Source organism: Salvelinus alpinus, chromosome 28 (genome assembly GCF_045679555.1).
Source record: "Salvelinus alpinus chromosome 28, SLU_Salpinus.1, whole genome shotgun sequence".
Classification (NCBI taxonomy): domain Eukaryota; kingdom Metazoa; phylum Chordata; class Actinopteri; order Salmoniformes; family Salmonidae; genus Salvelinus; species Salvelinus alpinus.
This window is the reverse complement of record NC_092113.1, coordinates 43,802,662-43,823,876: the sequence shown is the minus strand read 5'-3', so window position 1 is coordinate 43,823,876 and position 21,215 is coordinate 43,802,662. Positions and strand designations below refer to the sequence as shown.

General features: G+C 42.8%; 1 protein-coding gene across 1 annotated transcript in view; it reads right to left on the bottom strand.

Annotated features, from left to right (window-relative positions):
* Positions 1 to 576: 576 nt before the first annotated feature.
* Positions 577 to 21,215, bottom strand: part of LOC139557912 (nociceptin receptor-like) — a 63,254-nt gene continuing 42,615 nt past the window's right edge. The window contains exon 4 of the mRNA XM_071373251.1: positions 577 to 5,368. Coding sequence (XP_071229352.1) covers positions 4,842 to 5,368 — 527 coding nt within the window. The 3' untranslated portion in view covers positions 577 to 4,841. The remainder of the gene's footprint in view (positions 5,369 to 21,215) is intronic.

Sequence of the window (21,215 nt, the reverse complement as noted above, 5' to 3'; positions counted from 1 at the left end):
GAGATATAATGTACAACTTTATATTAGATGAACTAGCCCTTTAAGTGGTTATGCTTCTGGATGATAATAAAGGTTATATTATTGTAACGAACGTCGTCAGGAGAAGGAGAAGAGGACCAAGGTGCAGCGTGGTAAGTGTTCATATTTTAATCAATCAACTGAACACTGAACAAAACAACAAAAACGACTAACAAACAGTTCTGTAAGGTGACGACACACAAAACAGAAAACAACTTCCCTCAAACACAGGTGGGAACAGGCTAAGTAAGGTTCTCAATCAGAGACAACGATAGACAGCTGCCTCTGATTGGGAACCACACCAGGCCAAACACATAGAAATACAAAACAAGGACACCATAGAACACCAGACATAGAATGCCCACCCAAACTCACGCCCTGACCAACCAAAATAGAGACATAAAAAGGATCTCAAAGGTCAGGGCGTGACAGAACCACCCCCCCCCCACCCCCCCCCAAAGGTGCGGACTCCGACCGCAAAACCTGAACCTATGTTATGCTTTGGGATGATAATAAAGGTTATATTATCTGATTAGAGAATAAAACAAAAACAAAGGATACTTCCCATCACAACCATTTTATTCATATGCAGATACAAATATAACATTTTTAAATTCAAGCTTCTGCAAATGTTCTTTAGCATCAACAACAAGCTGGCTAGCGTATAAACTGTCTTTAGCATCAACAACAAGCTGGCTAGGACATAAACTGTCTTTAGCATCAAAAACAACCTGGCTACCATATGAACTGTCTTTAGCATCAACAACAAGCTGGCTAGCATATAAACTGTCTTTAGCGTAAAAAACAAGCTGACTAGCATATAAACTGTCTTTAGCATCAACAACAAGCTGGCTACCATATAAACTGTCTTTAGCATCAACAACAAGCTGGCTAGCATATAAACTGTCTTTAGCATAAAAAACAAGCTGGCTACCATATAACTGTCTTTAGAATCAACAACAAGCAGGCTAGCATATCAAATGTCGTTAGCATGAATAAAAATAGGTCTAGCATATAAACTGAGTTCATCATCAGCAAATGAATCACAAATGAATAAGAATAAATAGCTACGTAAAATGCAGTTCACGAGTAAACATACTGTTACAATCTTCTTGACAGCATCAACCATTTATACAAAAACACTGTTTTGCACTTTTAATAATAATGGCAATAATTATTTTGCTAGATTTGGATTTTTGATAATATTCTGTTGACATTCAAGTGGTCTGGACATGTAAACTAATGGGAAGACTAGGGTTGCAAAAATTCCAGTAACTTTCCCTGAAATCCCTGGTATTCTAGAAAAACCTGGTTAGAAGATTCCCGGAATACCCAACCAGGATTTTCGAAAAACCTGGGAATTTTGGTAAAGCTACCGGAATGTTGTAACCCTTGGAAAGATACTCCCTGTACACGCAGAGTTAACAACACATGTACAGACTCATGTGGTAAATATACACCAATAACATGATTACTAAACACATGGAACCCCTACCGGTCCCAGACCTGCTGTTTTCAATTCTTAATGATCGGCTATGAAAAGCCAACTGACACTTATTCCTGATTATTATTTGACCATGCTTGTCATTTATGAACATTTTGAAAATCTTGGCTCTCTCTAATTCTCTCCTTCTCTCTCTCTTTCTCTCTCGGAGGACCTGAGCCCTGGGACCGTGTGTCGGGGCTGCCGGGCGTGATGGCTCCTTGTTGTCCCCAGTCCACCTGGCCTTGCTGCTATTCCAGTTTCAGCTGTTCTGCCTGCGGTTATGGAACCGCCACCTGTCCCGTACCTGCTATTTTCAACTCTTGATGATCGGCTATGAAAAGCCATCTGAAAATGATTCATGATTATTATTTGACCATGCTTGTCACTTATGAACATTTTGAACATCTTGGCATAGTTCTGTTATAATCTCCACCCAGCACAGCCAGAAGAGGACTGGCCACCCCTCATAGCCTGGTTCCTCTCTAGGTTTCTTCCTAGGTTTTGGCCTTTCTAGGGAGTTTTTCCTAGCCACCGTGCTTCTACACCTGCATTGCTTGCTGTTTGGGGTTTTAGGCTGGGTGTCTGTACAGCACTTCGAGATATTAGCTGATGTACGAAGGGCTATATAAAATAAACTTGATTTGATTTGATTTGATACACAAGTTTTACAAGTGTCTTCGATAGATGATTGGAACAATACTTTTACATACTTTTATATAGCATGTCTATATATACAGAGTAACACCACATTATATATACAGAGTAACACCACGTTATATATACAGAGTAACACCACGTTATATATACAGAGTAACACCGTGTTATATATACAGAGTAACACCATGTTATATATACAGTGCATCCAAAAAGTATTCACACCCCTTGACTTTGTCCACATGTCATTGTGTTACAAAAAGGGACTAAAATTGATTGTTGAAAAGCAGACTGAACCAGGTTTTCCTCTAGGATTTTGCCTGTGCTTAACTCCAACCCATTTATTTTTTATCCTGAAAAACTCCCCAGTCCTTAACAATTACAAGCATACCCAGAACATGGTGCAGCCACCACTATGCTTGAAAATATGGAGAGTGTTACTCAGTAATGTCATCTATTGGACTTGCCCCAAATATAACATTTTGTATTAAGGACAAAAAGTGATTTGCTTTGCCACATCTTCTGCAGTATTACTTTAGTGCTTTGTTGCAAACAGGATGCATGTTTTGGAATATTTTATTCTGTACAGGTTTCCTTCTTTTCACTCTGTCATTTAGGTTAGTATTGTGGAGTAACTACAATGTTGTTGATCCATCCTTAGTTTTCTCCTATCACAGCCATTAACTCTGTAACAGTTTTAAAGTCACCATTGGCCTCATGGTGAAATCCCGGAGTGGTTTCCTTCCTCTCCGGCAACCGCGAGGGAGTACGCCCGTATCTTTGTAGTGACTGGGTGTATTGATACACCATTCAAAGTGTAATTAATAACTTTACCATGCTCAAAGGAATATTATATTTCTACCAATAGGTGCCCGTCTTCGCGAAGCTTTGGAAAACCTCCCTGGTCTTTGTGGTTAAATCTGTGTATGAAATTCACTGCTTCGACTGAGGGACCTTACAGATCATTGTATGTGTGAGGTACAAAGATGAGGAAGTCCTTAAAAAAAATCATGTTAAACACTATTACTGCACACAGAGTGAGTCCATGTAACTTATTATGTTCCTTTTTGAGCACATTACAAAAGGGTTGAATACTTATTGATGTTCCAGCTTTTCATTTTTAATACAGTTTTTTCTTAATTCAAAAAACCTAATTCCACTTTGACACTATGGGGTATTGTGTGTGTGAGGCCAGTGACAAAACAATCTCAATTTAATTTTAAATTCAGGCTGTAACACAACAAAATGTGGAAAAAGTAAAGGGGTGTGACTACTTACTGAAGGCACTGTATATAGAGGAAAACCATGTTATGTATCCAGGGTAACACCATGTTATGTATCCAGGGTAACACCATGTTATGTATCCAGGGTAACACCATGTTATGTATCCAGGGTAACACCATGTTATGTATCCACGGTAACACCATGTTATGTATCCACGGTAACACCATGTTATGTATCCAGGGTAATTATTTATTTTATTTTATTTAACCTTTATTTAACTAGGCAAGTCAGTTAAGAATAAATTCTTATTTACAATGACGGCCTACACCGCCCAAACCCGGACGACGCTGGGCCAATTGTGCGCCGCCCTATGTAGCTCCCAATCACGGCCGGATGGGATACAGCCTGGATTCAAACAAATTATAGTACAAAATATATTTGCTTCATTTTTAAAGGACGACAAGCAGAAATATTCACACGCGGAACATCAGGCAGCATCATCATCTGCAATTATTTCATCGTAACAATGAACAATAAAGGCTTCAACAAGCAAGTCTCTGTTGTGATGTGTTGCTCGTTCCTACACAACTCCTGCATTCCTACACAACTCCTGCATTCCTACACAACTCCTACATTCCTACACAACTCCTGCATTCCTACACAACTCCTACATTCCTACACAACTCCTGCATTCCTACACAACTCCTGCATTCCTACACAACTCCTGCATTCCTACACAACTCCTGCAAGGTGATACGAAACAAACAAGGAAACGTACAGTACAGCACCATCGAGGACTGACACACTTTATCCAGGATAGTGGATAGTATTTATACAGACTTCGTTTGGTATTTAAGGCCCTGGAATCAGACAAATTGTTTCTCTCGAACAAAATAAAACAGAAATAAACGAATAACATCCAGTTAAAGTAATTACCTACAGCGTAGAAACAGACAAAAAAACATCTGTACAACACAGTGAAAAACTGACAACGACAACGTCATTAATCAACCAATCAGAGTTGAGATAAGCGTGAGCAAAAACTGTTGACATTCGCGGAAATGGTCCTTGACGCACACAGACCTAAACTCTGAACGTAATCGACCTGAAAATGATTAACCCAACTAAATAAAGACAACATGACATCCATGTACATAACATCCATGTTCACTGAAGACACAGAGAAGCCCCTTAGTCCCTAGTAGAAGGTCCGTTAGACTACTTGACCCTGCTGTTCGGCCTCCAAACAGCTCTGGCCTAGATCCGGCCCCAACCAGGCCATTCGGACAGTGTCCCTGCCCCTGCCTTGGGCCACCTCCGGTCCTCTTCCTCGGCCTGTCCCTGGGCCGACGTGCTGCTAGAGGGTAGTGATCTGGGTGAGCTCCGTGTTGGAGTTCCCTGTCCCTTGGTGGTGGTTGTTCTGGGGCTCCTGGCAGACCAGGGGCAGCTCCACGCCTAGTCATGCGGGGTTTGTATTCCCGTCCGCCGTCTTGCAATTGTAGGCCACCTCGCGGGCGATGCTCCTCATCCGACCCGACTGCTGCCGGCTGTCCAGGCGGAACGGACCCGGGTGGCAGAACTCCCTGAAGCACCTCTTGAAGTTCTCGTCCAGGAAGGCGTAGAGAACTGGGTTAAGACTGCTGTTGACGTAGCCCAGCGCGATACAGAAGTGCATCAGGGCCATGGTGAGGAGGCTACTCAGGTTGAAGCCCAACGACTGGGCCAGAGCCATGATCTGGACGGGGGTCCAACAGACCACGAAGGCTGCCACGACGACCAGGACCATGCGAGTGATGCGGCGCAGGTTGCGGTCCTTCTCCTTGGAGCCGGACAGGATGCGGACGCTGCGAAGGCGCTTCACCATCAGGCTGTAGCAGACACTGATGATGGCCACCGGGATGAGGAAGGAGAAGAGGAAGACGCAGGTGCCGAACACCGGGTCCCAGTAGCTACGAGGGTCCGGAAGGACTACAATACACTCTACACCTAGGAGGAGGACAGGGCATATGTTAGGGGTTAGGACACGAGGGTTAAGGGTTAGGACATAGGTTAGGGTTACTGTAGGGGTTGGGGTTAGGCACGAGGGTTAAGGGTTAGGACATAGGTTAGGGTTACTGTAGGGGTTGGGGTTAGGCACGAGGGTTAAGGGTTAGGACATAGGATAGGGTTACTGTAGGGGTTGGGGTTAGGTTAAGGGTTAGGACATAGGTTAGGGTTACTGTAGGGGTTGGGGTTAGGACACGAGGGTTAAGGGTTAGGACATAGGATAGGGTTACTGTAGGGGTTGGGGTTAGGTTAAGGGTTAGGACATAGGTTAGGGTTACTGTTGGGGTTGGGGTTAGGACACGAGTGTTGGGACATAGGTTAGGACACACCACCTACAGGGACAGGACACAGAAGAAGACTATTGTCCAATATCTACAAATGTCCAACAGAAATGTGTGTTCTGCTCCCAACCCCACATCCTGTATACACACATAGGACCATGGGTTTAGTACATAGGACCAAGGGTTTAGTACATAGGACTAAGGGTTTAGTACATAGGACCAAGGGTTTAGTACATAGGACCAAGGGTTTAGTACATAGGACTAAGGGTTTAGTACATAGGACCAAGGGTTTAGTACATAGGACCAAGGGTTTAGTACATAGGACCAAGGGTTTAGTACATAGGACCAAGGGATTAGTACATAGGACCAAGGGTTTAGTACAGATGACCAAGGGATTAGTACATAGTACCAAGGGTTTAGCAGTTTAGTACATAGGACCAAGGGATTAGTACATAGGACCAAGGGTTTATAACAGATGACCAAGGGATTAGTACATAGTACCAAGGGTTTAGCAGCAAGTGTCCAGGGGGAGTTCCCTGACAAATCCCCTTCTTTCTTCTCATTGGCTCTAAGGCCGACTATATGCCCCCCCAAGACAGACAGTCCCTTCTCACGAGAGTTAGACTTTTCTTGTCACGCGTAATAAGGAAATGAACAAGAATCAGCTGGAGCTCGTGTACAATGGCGTCACTAAGTTACAACAGCCACAAAGTCATAATTATGGCTAAACCGCAAGGAGAGTGAGGGAGTGCTGCATCAGATGACCTGGCCTCCACACTCACCCGACATCAACCCAACTGAGCTTGTTTGGGATGAGAAAAAGCAGCCCACAAGTGCTCAGCATATGTGGGAACTCCTTCAAGACTGTTGGAAAAGCATTCCTCATTCTATCTGTCCACGTTCAACAACAGAAGAGAGTGTCTTTTTGGGAGTCATTATATCTTCTGTTGTTGACCATAGACAGATAGAATGACTCCCAAATAGACCACTCTCTTCTGTTATTGACCGTAGACAGATAGAATGACTCCCAAATAGACCACTCTCTTCTGTTGTTGACCGTAGACAGATAGAATGACTCCCAAATAGACCACTCTCTTCTGTTGTTGACCATAGACAGATAGAATGACTCCCAAATAGACCACTCTCTTCTGTTGTTGACCATAGACAGATAGAATGACTCTCAAATAGACCACTCTCTTCTGTTGTTGACCATAGACAGATAGAATGACTCCCAAATAGACCACTCTCTTCTGTTGTTGACCATAGACAGATAGAATGACTCCCAAATAGACCACTCTCTTCTATTGTTGACCATAGACAGATAGAATGACTCCCAAATAGACCACTCTCTTCTGTTGTTGACCATAGACAGATAGAATGACTCCCAAATAGACCACTCTCTTCTGTTGTTGACCATAGACAGATAGAATGACTCCCAAATAGACCACTCTCTTCTGTTGTTGACCATAGACAGATAGAATGACTCCCAAATAGACCACTCTCTTCTGTTGTTGACCATAGACAGATAGAATGACTCTCAAATAGACCACTCTCTTCTGTTGTTGACCATATACAGATAGAATGACTCCCAAATAGACCACTCTCTTCTGTTGTTGACCGTAGACAGATAGAATGACTCTCAAATAGACCACTAACTTCTGTTGTTGACCATAGACAGATAGAATGACTCCCAAATAGACCACTCTCTTCTGTTGTTGACCATAGACAGATAGAATGACTCCCAAATAGACCACTCTCTTCTGTTGTTGACCATAGACAGATAGAATGACTCCCAAATAGACCACTCTCTTCTGTTGTTGACCGTAGACAGATAGAATGACTCCCAAATAGACCACTCTCTTCTATTGTTGACCATAGACAGATAGAATGACTCTCAAATAGACACTAACTTCTGTTGTTGACCATAGACAGATAGAATGACTCTCAAATAGACCACTCTCTTCTGTTGTTGACCGTAGACAGATAGAATGACTCCCAAATAGACCACTCTCTTCTGTTGTTGACCATTGACAGATAGAATGACTCCCAAATAGACCACTCTCTTCTGTTGTTGACCGTAGACAGATAGAATGACTCCCAAATAGACCACTCTCTTCTGTTGTTGACCATAGACAGATAGAATGACTCCCAAATAGACCACTCTCTTCTGTTGTTGACCATAGACAGATAGAATGACTCCCAAATAGACCACTCTCTTCTGTTGTTGACCATAGACAGATAGAATGACTCCCAAATAGACACTAACTTCTGTTGTTGACCATAGACAGATAGAATGACTCCCAAATAGACCACTCTCTTCTGTTGTTGACCGTGGACAGATAGAATGACTCCCAAATAGACCACTCTCTTCTGTTGTTGACCAGAGACAGATAGAATGACTCCCAAATAGACACTAACTTCTGTTGTTGACCATAGACAGATAGAATGACTCCCAAATAGACCACTCTCTTCTGTTGTTGACCGTAGACAGATAGAATGACTCCCAAATAGACCACTCTCTTCTATTGTTGACCATAGACAGATAGAATGACTCCCAAATAGACCACTCTCTTCTATTGTTGACCATAGACAGATAGAATGACTCCCAAATAGACCACTCTCTTCTGTTGTTGACCGTGGACAGATAGAATGACTCCCAAATAGACCACTCTCTTCTGTTGTTGACCATAGACAGATAGAATGACTCCCAAATAGACCACTCACTTCTATTGTTGACCATAGACAGATAGAATGACTCCCAAATAGACCACTCTCTTCTGTTGTTGACCGTGGACAGATAGAATGACTCCCAAATAGACCACTCTCTTCTGTTGTTGACCATAGACAGATAGAATGACTCCCAAATAGACCACTCTCTTCTGTTGTTGACCATAGACAGATAGAATGACTCCCAAATAGACCACTCACTTCTATTGTTGACCATAGACAGATAGAATGACTCCCAAATAGACCACTCTCTTCTGTTGTTGACCGTGGACAGATAGAATGACTCCCAAATAGACCACTCTCTTCTGTTGTTGACCATAGACAGATAGAATGACTCCCAAATAGACCACTCACTTCTATTGTTGACCATAGACAGATAGAATGACTCCCAAATAGACCACTCTCTTCTATTGTTGACCATAGACAGATAGAATGACTCCCAAATAGACCACTCTCTTCTGTTGTTGACCATAGACAGATAGAATGACTCCCAAATAGACCACTCTCTTCTATTGTTGACCATAGACAGATAGAATGACTCCCAAATAGACCACTCTCTTCTATTGTTGACCATAGACAGATAGAATGACTCTCAAATAGACCACTCTCTTCTGTTGTTGACCATAGACAGATAGAATGACTCCCAAATAGACCACTCTCTTCTATTGTTGACCATAGACAGATAGAATGACTCCCAAATAGACCACTCTCTTCTGTTGTTGACCATAGACAGATAGAATGACTCCCAAATAGACCACTCTCTTCTATTGTTGACCATAGACAGATAGAATGACTCCCAAATAGACCACTCTCTTCTGTTGTTGACCATAGACAGATAGAATGACTCTCAAATAGACCACTCTCTTCTGTTGTTGACCATAGACAGATAGAATGACTCCCAAATAGACCACTCTCTTCTGTTGTTGACCATAGACAGATAGAATGACTCTCAAATAGACCACTCTCTTCTATTGTTGACCATAGACAGATAGAATGACTCTCAAATAGACCACTCTCTTCTGTTGTTGACCATAGACAGATAGAATGACTCCCAAATAGACCACTCTCTTCTGTTGTTGACCATAGACAGATAGAATGACTCTCAAATAGACCACTCTCTTCTGTTGTTGACCATAGACAGATAGAATGACTCCCAAATAGACACTAACTTCTGTTGTTGACCATAGACAGATAGAATGACTCCCAAATAGACCACTAACTTCTGTTGTTGACCATAGACAGATAGAATGACTCCCAAATAGACCACTCTCTTCTGTTGTTGACCGTGGACAGATAGAATGACTCCCAAATAGACCACTCTCTTCTGTTGTTGACCATAGACAGATAGAATGACTCCCAAATAGACCACTCTCTTCTATTGTTGACCATAGACAGATAGAATGACTCCCAAATAGACCACTCTCTTCTATTGTTGACCATAGACAGATAGAATGACTCCCAAATAGACCACTCTCTTCTGTTGTTGACCATAGACAGATAGAATGACTCCCAAATAGACCACTCTCTTCTGTTGTTGACCATAGACAGATAGAATGACTCTCAAATAGACCACTCTCTTCTGTTGTTGACCATAGACAGATAGAATGACTCCCAAATAGACCACTCTCTTCTATTGTTGACCATAGACAGATAGAATGACTCCCAAATAGACCACTCTCTTCTATTGTTGACCATAGACAGATAGAATGACTCCCAAATAGACCACTCTCTTCTGTTGTTGACCATAGACAGATAGAATGACTCCCAAATAGACCACTCTCTTCTGTTGTTGACCGTAGACAGATAGAATGACTCTCAAATAGACCACTCTCTTCTGTTGTTGACCATAGACAGATAGAATGACTCTCAAATAGACCACTCTCTTCTGTTGTTGACCATAGACAGATAGAATGACTCCCAAATAGACCACTCTCTTCTGTTGTTGACCATAGACAGATAGAATGACTCTCAAATATACCACTCTCTTCTATTGTTGACCGTAGACAGATAGAATGACTCTCAAATAGACACTAACTTCTGTTGTTGACCATAGACAGATAGAATGACTCCCAAATAGACCACTCTCTTCTGTTGTTGACCATAGACAGATAGAATGACTCCCAAATAGACCACTCTCTTCTGTTGTTGACCATAGACAGATAGAATGACTCTCAAATAGACCACTCTCTTCTATTGTTGACCATAGACAGATAGAATGACTCCCAAATAGACCACTCTCTTCTGTTGTTGACCATAGACAGATAGAATGACTCCCAAATAGACCACTCTCTTCTGTTGTTGACCATAGACAGATAGAATGACTCTCAAATAGACCACTCTCTTCTGTTGTTGACCATAGACAGATAGAATGACTCCCAAATAGACCACTCTCTTCTATTGTTGACCATAGACAGATAGAATGACTCCCAAATAGACCACTCTCTTCTGTTGTTGACCATAGACAGATAGAATGACTCTCAAATAGACACTAACTTCTGTTGTTGACCATAGACAGATAGAATGACTCCCAAATAGACCACTCTCTTCTGTTGTTGACCATAGACAGATAGAATGACTCCCAAATAGACCACTCTCTTCTATTGTTGACCATAGACAGATATAATGACTCCCAAATAGACCACTCTCTTCTGTTGTTGACCATAGACAGATAGAATGACTCTCAAATAGACCACTCTCTTCTGTTGTTGACCATAGACAGATAGAATGACTCCCAAATAGACCACTCTATTCTATTGTTGACCATAGACAGATAGAATGACTCCCAAATAGACCACTCTCTTCTGTTGTTGACCATAGACAGATAGAATGACTCCCAAATAGACCACTCTCTTCTGTTGTTGACCGTGGACAGATAGAATGACTCTCAAATAGACCACTCTCTTCTGTTGTTGACCATAGACAGATAGAATGACTCCCAAATAGACCACTCTCTTCTGTTGTTGACCATAGACAGATAGAATGACTCTCAAATAGACCACTCTCTTCTATTGTTGACCGTAGACAGATAGAATGACTCTCAAATAGACACTAACTTCTGTTGTTGACCATAGACAGATAGAATGACTCCCAAATAGACCACTCTCTTCTGTTGTTGACCATAGACAGATAGAATGACTCTCAAATAGACCACTCTCTTCTATTGTTGACCATAGACAGATAGAATGACTCCCAAATAGACCACTCTCTTCTGTTGTTGACCATAGACAGATAGAATGACTCCCAAATAGACCACTCTCTTCTGTTGTTGACCATAGACAGATAGAATGACTCTCAAATAGACCACTCTCTTCTGTTGTTGACCATAGACAGATAGAATGACTCCCAAATAGACCACTCTCTTCTATTGTTGACCATAGACAGATAGAATGACTCCCAAATAGACCACTCTCTTCTGTTGTTGACCATAGACAGATAGAATGACTCCCAAATAGACCACTCTCTTCTGTTGTTGACCGTGGACAGATAGAATGACTCTCAAATAGACCACTCTCTTCTGTTGTTGACCATAGACAGATAGAATGACTCCCAAATAGACCACTCTCTTCTATTGTTGACCATAGACAGATAGAATGACTCCCAAATAGACCACTCTCTTCTATTGTTGACCATAGACAGATAGAATGACTCCCAAATAGACCACTCTCTTCTGTTGTTGACCATAGACAGATAGAATGACTCCCAAATAGACCACTCTCTTCTGTTGTTGACCGTAGACAGATAGAATGACTCTCAAATAGACCACTCTCTTCTGTTGTTGACCATAGACAGATAGAATGACTCTCAAATAGACCACTCTCTTCTGTTGTTGACCATAGACAGATAGAATGACTCCCAAATAGACCACTCTCTTCTGTTGTTGACCGTGGACAGATAGAATGACTCTCAAATAGACCACTCTCTTCTATTGTTGACCATAGACAGATAGAATGACTCCCAAATAGACCACTCTCTTCTGTTGTTGACCATAGACAGATAGAATGACTGCCAAATAGACCACTCTCTTCTGTTGCTGACCATAGACAGATAGAATGACTCTCAAATAGACCACTCTCTTCTATTGTTGACCATAGACAGATAGAATGACTCTCAAATAGACACTAACTTCTGTTGTTGACCATAGACAGATAGAATGACTCCCAAATAGACCACTCTCTTCTATTGTTGACCATAGACAGATAGAATGACTCCCAAATAGACCACTCTCTTCTGTTGTTGACCATAGACAGATAGAATGACTCTCAAATAGACCACTCTCTTCTGTTGTTGACCATAGACAGATAGAATGACTCCCAAATAGACCACTCTCTTCTATTGTTGACCATAGACAGATAGAATGACTCCCAAATAGACCACTCTCTTCTGTTGTTGACCATAGACAGATAGAATGACTCCCAAATAGACCACTCTCTTCTGTTGTTGACCATAGACAGATAGAATGACTGCCAAATAGACCACTCTCTTCTGTTGTTGACCATAGACAGATAGAATGACTCCCAAATAGACCACTCTCTTCTGTTGTTGACCATAGACAGATAGAATGACTCCCAAATAGACCACTCTCTTCTGTTGTTGACCATAGACAGATAGAATGACTCCCAAATAGACCACTCTCTTATATTGTTGACCATAGACAGATAGAATGACTCTCAAATAGACCACTCTCTTCTGTTGTTGACCATAGACAGATAGAACGACTCCCAAATAGACCACTCTCTTCTATTGTTGACCATAGACAGATAGAATGACTCCCAAATAGACCACTCTCTTCTGATTGTTGACCATAGACAGATAGAATGACTCTCAAATAGACCACTCTCTTCTGTTGTTGACCATAGACAGATAGAATGACTCCCAAATAGACCACTCTCTTCTATTGTTGACCATAGACAGATAGAATGACTCCCAAATAGACCACTCTCTTCTATTGTTGACCATAGACAGATAGAATGACTCCCAAATAGACCACTCTCTTCTGTTGTTGACCATAGACAGATAGAATGACTCCCAAATAGACCACTCTCTTCTGTTGTTGACCGTAGACAGATAGAATGACTCTCAAATAGACCACTCTCTTCTGTTGTTGACCATAGACAGATAGAATGACTCTCAAATAGACCACTCTCTTCTGTTGTTGACCATAGACAGATAGAATGACTCCCAAATAGACCACTCTCTTCTGTTGTTGACCATAGACAGATAGAATGACTCTCAAATAGACCACTCTCTTCTATTGTTGACCATAGACAGATAGAATGACTCCCAAATAGACCACTCTCTTCTGTTGTTGACCATAGACAGATAGACTGACTGCCAAATAGACCACTCTCTTCTGTTGCTGACCATAGACAGATAGAATGACTCTCAAATAGACCACTCTCTTCTATTGTTGACCATAGACAGATAGAATGACTCTCAAATAGACACTAACTTCTGTTGTTGACCATAGACAGATAGAATGACTCCCAAATAGACCACTCTCTTCTATTGTTGACCATAGACAGATAGAATGACTCCCAAATAGACCACTCTCTTCTATTGTTGACCATAGACAGATAGAATGACTCTCAAATAGACACTAACTTCTGTTGTTGACCATAGACAGATAGAATGACTCCCAAATAGACCACTCTCTTCTGTTGTTGACCATAGACAGATAGAATGACTCCCAAATAGACCACTCTCTTCTGTTGTTGACCATAGACAGATAGAATGACTCCCAAATAGACCACTCTCTTCTGTTGTTGACCATAGACAGATAGAATGACTCCCAAATAGACCACTCTCTTCTGTTGTTGACCATAGACAGATAGAATGACTCCCAAATAGACCACTCTCTTCTGTTGTTGACCATAGACAGATAGAATGACTCCCAAATAGACCACTCTCTTATGTTGTTGACCATAGACAGATAGAATGACTCCCAAATAGACCACTCTCTTCTGTTGTTGACCGTAGACAGATAGAATGACTCCCAAATAGACCACTCTCTTCTATTGTTGACCGTAGACAGATAGAATGACTCCCAAATAGACCACTCTCTTCTGTTGTTGACCATAAACAGATAGAATGACTCCCAAATAGACCACTCTCTTCTATTGTTGACCGTAGACAGATAGAATGACTCCCAAATAGACCACTCTCTTCTGTTGTTGACCATAGACAGATAGAATGACTCCCAAATAGACCACTCTCTTCTGTTGTTGACCATAGACAGATAGAATGACTCCCAAATAGACCACTCTCTTCTGTTGTTGACCATAGACAGATAGAATGACTCCCAAATAGACCACTCTCTTCTGTTGTTGACCGTAGACAGATAGAATGACTCCCAAATAGACCACTCTCTTCTGTTGTTGACCATAGACAGATAGAATGACTCCCAAATAGACCACTCTCTTCTGTTGTTGACCATAGACAGATAGAATGACTCCCAAATAGACCACTCTCTTCTGTTGTTGACCATAGACAGATAGAATGACTCCCAAATAGACCACTCTCTTCTGTTGTTGACCATAGACAGATAGAATGACTCCCAAATAGACCACTCTCTTCTGTTGTTGACCATAGACAGATAGACTGACTGCCAAATAGACCACTCTCTTCTGTTGTTGACCATAGACAGATAGAATGACTCTCAAATAGACCACTCTCTTCTGTTGTTGACCATAGACAGATAGAATGACTCCCAAATAGACCACTCTCTTCTGTTGTTGACCATAGACAGATAGACTGACTGCCAAATAGACCACTCTCTTCTGTTGTTGACCATAGACAGATAGAATGACTCCCAAATAGACCACTCTCTTCTGTTGTTGACCATAGACAGATAGAATGACTCCCAAATAGACCACTCTCTTCTATTGTTGACCATAGACAGATAGAATGACTCCCAAATAGACCACTCTCTTCTGTTGTTGACCATAGACAGATAGAATGACTCCCAAATAGACCACTCTCTTCTGTTGTTGACCATACACAGATAGAATGACTCCCAAATAGACCACTCTCTTCTGTTGTTGACCTTAGACAGATAGAATGACTCCCAAATAGACCACTCTCTTCTGTTGTTGACCATAGACAGATAGAATGACTCCCAAATAGACCACTCTCTTCTATTGTTGACCATAGACAGATAGAATGACTCTCAAATAGACCACTCTCTTCTGTTGTTGACCATAGACAGACAGAATGACTCCCAAATAGACCACTCTCTTCTATTGTTGACCATAGACAGACAGAATGACTCCCAAATAGACCACTCTCTTCTATTGTTGACCATAGACAGATAGAATGACTCCCAAATAGACCACTCTCTTCTATTGTTGACCGTAGACAGATAGAATGACTCCCAAATAGACACTGAAATAGACACTCTTCTGTTGTTGATGCCTTTTCACTCACAAAATAAAACAAATCAGCGTATAAATAAATGATATAACAACAATCCAAAATACACTCAAAACTCAACACCTTGAGGTTGAAGAGCTGTCCACAAGCTTTTAATTCTGTTTTTTCCCCGTTTATAATCACTTTGACTGTGACATCTGACAGCCTGCCTTTTAAATCCAAGCAGCTGAGAACTCTTGACAGCCCAATAGCTCTGTAATACGAAACACAATTCAGTTTTTACAAACCCTGGCTGGCAGCCTGAAGGGAGCCTGGATCAAATCAACTTCACAAGACGATTTCTAAGTTCATATTTTTTTTTTTTAAAGAACCACTTGTCATTGGTGTGAAGAAGAAACCTCTCTCTCTCTCTCTCTCTCTCTCTCTCTCTCTCTCTCTCTCTCTCTCTCTCTCTCTCTCTCTCTGGTGATTATGAAGATGCTCGCAAATCCAGTTCAAAGCTTCTATCTAGGGTGCATCTCAAATGGAAACCTATTCTCTATAATGTGCACTACTTTAGTGCCCTTGTCAGAGGTAGTGCACTAAATAGGGAATATGGTTTCATTTGGGACACAGCCACTCGTCTACAGTACATTGCATTAAACATGTCTTGCCCACTCTATAGTTCTGGAGAGCTCACCCGAAACTGAATGTCTTCCTATCCTTTAGGATTATTATTAACACGCTGGCGTTGTTAATAATAAATAGCAGAATAATAACTGCAGATTAAATAATGCTGATATTGAAAAAACGTACACCCAAGGTAGGCTACTGCCCCTTTAAGAGCAAGAATGGATTTAATACCATACAGTGTGATTCTCACCAAATATATTGTCTTCTCACACTATTCTAACTCCACAATCAATAAACAATGTTTATTATTCTGCTATTTCTGCTGTTACCAATAATTTGTACATGTTAATAGCATCTTCTGATTACAATTAGTTCAAAGATGAGACAATAATTGTAATCTATTTGTCACGATCGTGTGGAAGAGATTCGGACCAAAACGCAGCATGAGGAAAATAAGCCATCTTCTTTTAATAAATGAACGAAGATGAACATGAAACGAAAACACTATACAAACAAACAAAACAACAAATGATCGTGAAGCTAAATAACGCAAGTGCCCAGACAAGCAACAAACGTTAAACAAGACAACTACCCACAAAAGCCTACTGCCTATGGCTACCTTAAATATGGCTCCCAATCAGAGACAAATGAATGACAGCTGTCTCTGATTGAGACCCAATCTAGGCAGCCATAGACATAACTAGACAACCTCACAATTATCTATCCCATACACAATACAACACCCATAGACTAAACAAAACACACACAACATACAATGCCCACCCCAACTCACGCCCTGACCAACTAAACATAATCAAAATAACATAAAAATAGGTCAGGAACGTGACACTATTAGCTTGGCTCTCTTAGCCTATAGATCACATATTGCAAACAAATAATCTGAACTAAAAACTGCTGGAATTTATCTGCATCCTTGACAATCGCTAATCAATATCCAAAAACAACCACGTTTTCTTCACATATTCTCTCTATTGAGGCTCCAATGTCAGGGGTTATAACAGTAGTCTAGTGTGAGGGGTTATAACAGTAGTCTAGTGTGAGGGGTTTATAACAGTAGTCTAGTGTGAGTGGTTATAACAGTAGTCTAGTGTGAGGGGTTATAACAGTAGTCTAGCGTGAGGGGTTATAACAGTAGTCTAGCGTGAGGGGTTATAACAGTAGTCTAGGGTGAGGGGTTATAACAGTAGTCTAGTGTGAGGGGTTATAACAGTAGTCTAGTGTGAGGGGTTATAACAGTAGTCTAGTGTGAGGGGTTATAACAGTAGTCTAGTGTGAGGGGTTATAACAGTAGTCTAGTGTGAGGGGTTATAACAGTAGTCTAGTGTGAGGGGTTATAACAGTAGTCTAGTGTGAGGGGTTATAACAGTAGTCTAGTGTGAGGGGTTATAACAGTAGTCTAGTGTGAGGGGTTATAACAGTAGTCTAGCGTGAGGGGTTATAACACTAGTCTAGTGTGAGGGGTTATAACAGTAGTCTAGTGTGAGGGGTTTATAACAGTAGTCTAGTGTGAGTGGTTATAACAGTAGTCTAGTGTGAGGGGTTATAACAGTAGTCTAGTGTGAGGGGTTATAACAGTAGTCTAGTGTGAGGGGTTATAACAGTAGTCTAGTGTGAGGGGTTATAACAGTAGTCTAGTGTGAGGGGTTATAACAGTAGTCTAGTGTGAGGGGTTATAACAGTAGTCTAGCGTGAGGGGTTATAACAGTAGTCTAGCGTGAGGGGTTATAACAGTAGTCTAGGGTGAGGGGTTATAACAGTAGTCTAGTGTGAGGGGTTATAACAGTAGTCTAATGTGAGGGGTTATAACAGTAGTCTAGTGTGAGGGGTTATAACAGTAGTCTAGTGTGAGGGGTTATAACAGTAGTCTAGTGTGAGGGGTTATAACAGTAGTCTAGTGTGAGGGGTTATAACAGTAGTCTAGTGTGAGGGGTTATAACAGTAGTCTAGCGTGAGGGGTTATAACAGTAGTCTAGCGTGAGGGTTTATAACAGTAGTCTAGGGTGAGGGGTTATAACAGTAGTCTAGTGTGAGGGGTTATAACAGTAGTCTAGTGTGAGGGGTTATAACAGTAGTCTAGTGTGAGGGGTTATAACAGTAGTCTAATGTGAGGGGTTATAAAAGTAGTCTAGTCTAGTATGAGGGGTTATAACAGTAGTCTAGGGTGAGGGGTTATAACAGTAGTCTAGTGTGAGGGGTTATAACAGTAGTCTAGTGTGAGGGGTTATAACAGTAGTCTAGCGTGAGGGGTTATAACAGTAGTCTAGGGTGAGGGGTTATAACAGTAGTCTAGTGTGAGGGGTTATAACAGTAGTCTAGTGTGAGGGGTTATAACAGTAGTCTAGTGTGAGTGGTTATAACAGTAGTCTAGCGTGAGGGGTTATAACAGTAGTCTAGTGTGAGGGGTTATAACAGTAGTCTAGTGTGAGGGGTTATAACAGTAGTCTAGCGTGAGGGGTTATAACAGTAGTCTAGTGTGAGGGGTTATAACAGTAGTCTAGCGTGAGGGGTTATAACAGTAGTCTAGCGTGAGGGGTTATAGCAGTAGTCTAGTGTGAGGGGTTATAGCAGTAGTCTAGTGTGAGGGGTTTATAACAGTAGTCTAGTGCGAGGGGTTTTAGCAGTAGTCTAGCGTGAGGGGTTATAACAGTAGTCTAGCGTGAGGGGTTATAACAGTAGTCTAGCGTGAGGGGTTATAACAGTAGTCTAGCGTTTGGGGTTATAACAGTAGTCTAGTGTGAGGGGTTATAACAGTAGTCTAGCGTGAGGGGTTATAACAGTAGTCTAGCGTGAGGGGTTATAACAGTAGTCTAGTGTGAGGGGTTATAACAGTAGTCTAGCGTGAGGGGTTATAACAGTAGTCTAGGGTGAGGGGTTATAACAGTAGTCTAGTGTGAGGGTTTATAACAGTAGTCTAGTGCGAGGGGTTATAACAGTAGTCTAGTGTGAGGGGTTATAACAGTAGTCTAGTGTGAGGGGTTATAACAGTAGTCTAGTGTGAGGGGTTATAACAGTAGTCTAGTGTGAGGGGTTATAACAGTAGTCTAGTTTGAGGGGTTATAACAGTAGTCTAGTGTGAGGGGTTATAACAGTAGTGTGTATGTTTTATGTTCACATTGCTCTCTCCCCACTCTTCTTCCCCTCTCCCCTCTCTCCTTCTCCTCTCCCTCTCCCCTCTATCCGTCCCCTCTCCCGTCTATCCCTCCCCTGTCCCCTCTCCCCTCTCTCCTTCTCCTCTCCCTCTATCCGTCCCATCTCCCCTCTATCCTTCCCCTCTTTCCTTCTCCTCTCCCTCTATCCGTCCCCTCTCCCTCTATCCGTCCCCTCTCCCCTCTATCCTTCTCCTCTCCCTCTATCCTTCCCCTCCCCCCTCTCTCCTTCTCCCCTCTCTCCTTACCATCTCCCCCACCCCTCTCTCCTTCCTCTCTCCCCTACCCCTCTCCCTATCCCCTCTCTCGTTCCCCTCTCCCCTACCCCTCTCTCGTTCCCCTCTCCCCTACCCCTCTCCCCTCTCTCCTTCCCCTCTCCCTCTCTCCCTCCCCTCTCCCTCTCTCCTTCCCCTCTCCCTCTCTCCTTCCCCTCTCCCTCTCTCCTTCCCCTCTCCCTCTCTCCTTCCCCTCTCCCTCTCTCCTTCCCCTCTCCCTCTCTCCCTCCCCTCTCCCTCTCTCCTTCCCCTCTCCCTCTCTCCTTCCCCTCTCCCTCTCTCCTTCCCCTCTCCCTCTCTCCTTCCCCTCTCCCTCTCTCCCTCCCCTCTCCCTCTCTCCCTCCCCTCTCCCTCTCTCCTTCCCCTCTCCCTCTCTCCCTCCCCTCTCCCTCTCTCCTTCCCCTCTCCCTCTCTCCTTCCCCTCTCCCTCTCTCCTTCCCCTCTCCCTCTCTCCCTCCCCTCTCCCTCTCTCCCTCCCCTCTCCCTCTCTCATTCCCCTCTCCCTCTCTCCTTCCCCTCTCCCTCTCTCCTTCCCCTCTTCCCATCCCCTCTTTCGTTCCCCTCTCTCCTCTCCCCTTCTCTCTTCTCCCCTACCCCTCTCCATCTCCCCTCTCTCCTTCCCCTCTCTCCTTCTCCCCTTCTCTCTTCTCCCCTACCCCTCTCCATCTCCTCTCTCTCCTTCTCCCTCCTTCCCCTCTCTCTTTCTCCTCTCCTTATCCCCTTCTTCCTACCCCCTACCCCTCTCTATCTCCTCTCTCTCCTTCCCCTCTCCCCTCTCCTCTCTCCTTCCCCGATACGATCTGCGTTACATCTCCTCAGCCCCAAATACCCTCAGCTGTGTACCAAAACAAGTGGCGGGGCTGCCGTTTTGATGAAAAATTATTTCCTTTAGACCTCAACTAAATAAAGCTCTGATGGTATACAAGCCAGGTAAGGACAGTACCTACAGTATAAAGACTACAGGTTAGGACAGCACCTACAGTATAAAGACTACAGGTTAGGACAACACCTACAGTATAAAGACTACAGGTTAGGACAGCACCTACAGTATAGAATCCATATGTGGAGACTAAAAATTCCTTTGTGGCTGGAGGATGAGCGGTGCTCGATTTAACCTTCCTTTTCTCTCATCCTTTCTCCTAATAGTTTATTCTCTTCTTTTCTCCCCCCCCCTCTCCTCCTCTCTCCCACCCCCACATCCTCACTCCCACCCCCTCCTCCCCTCCTCTCTCCCACCCCTCCTCTCCTCCTCTCTCCCACCCCCTCCTCTCCTCCTCTCTCCCACCCCCTCCCCTCTCCCACCCCCTCCTCCTCTCCACCCCCTCCTCCCCTGCAACTCTCTCCCACCCCCTCCTCC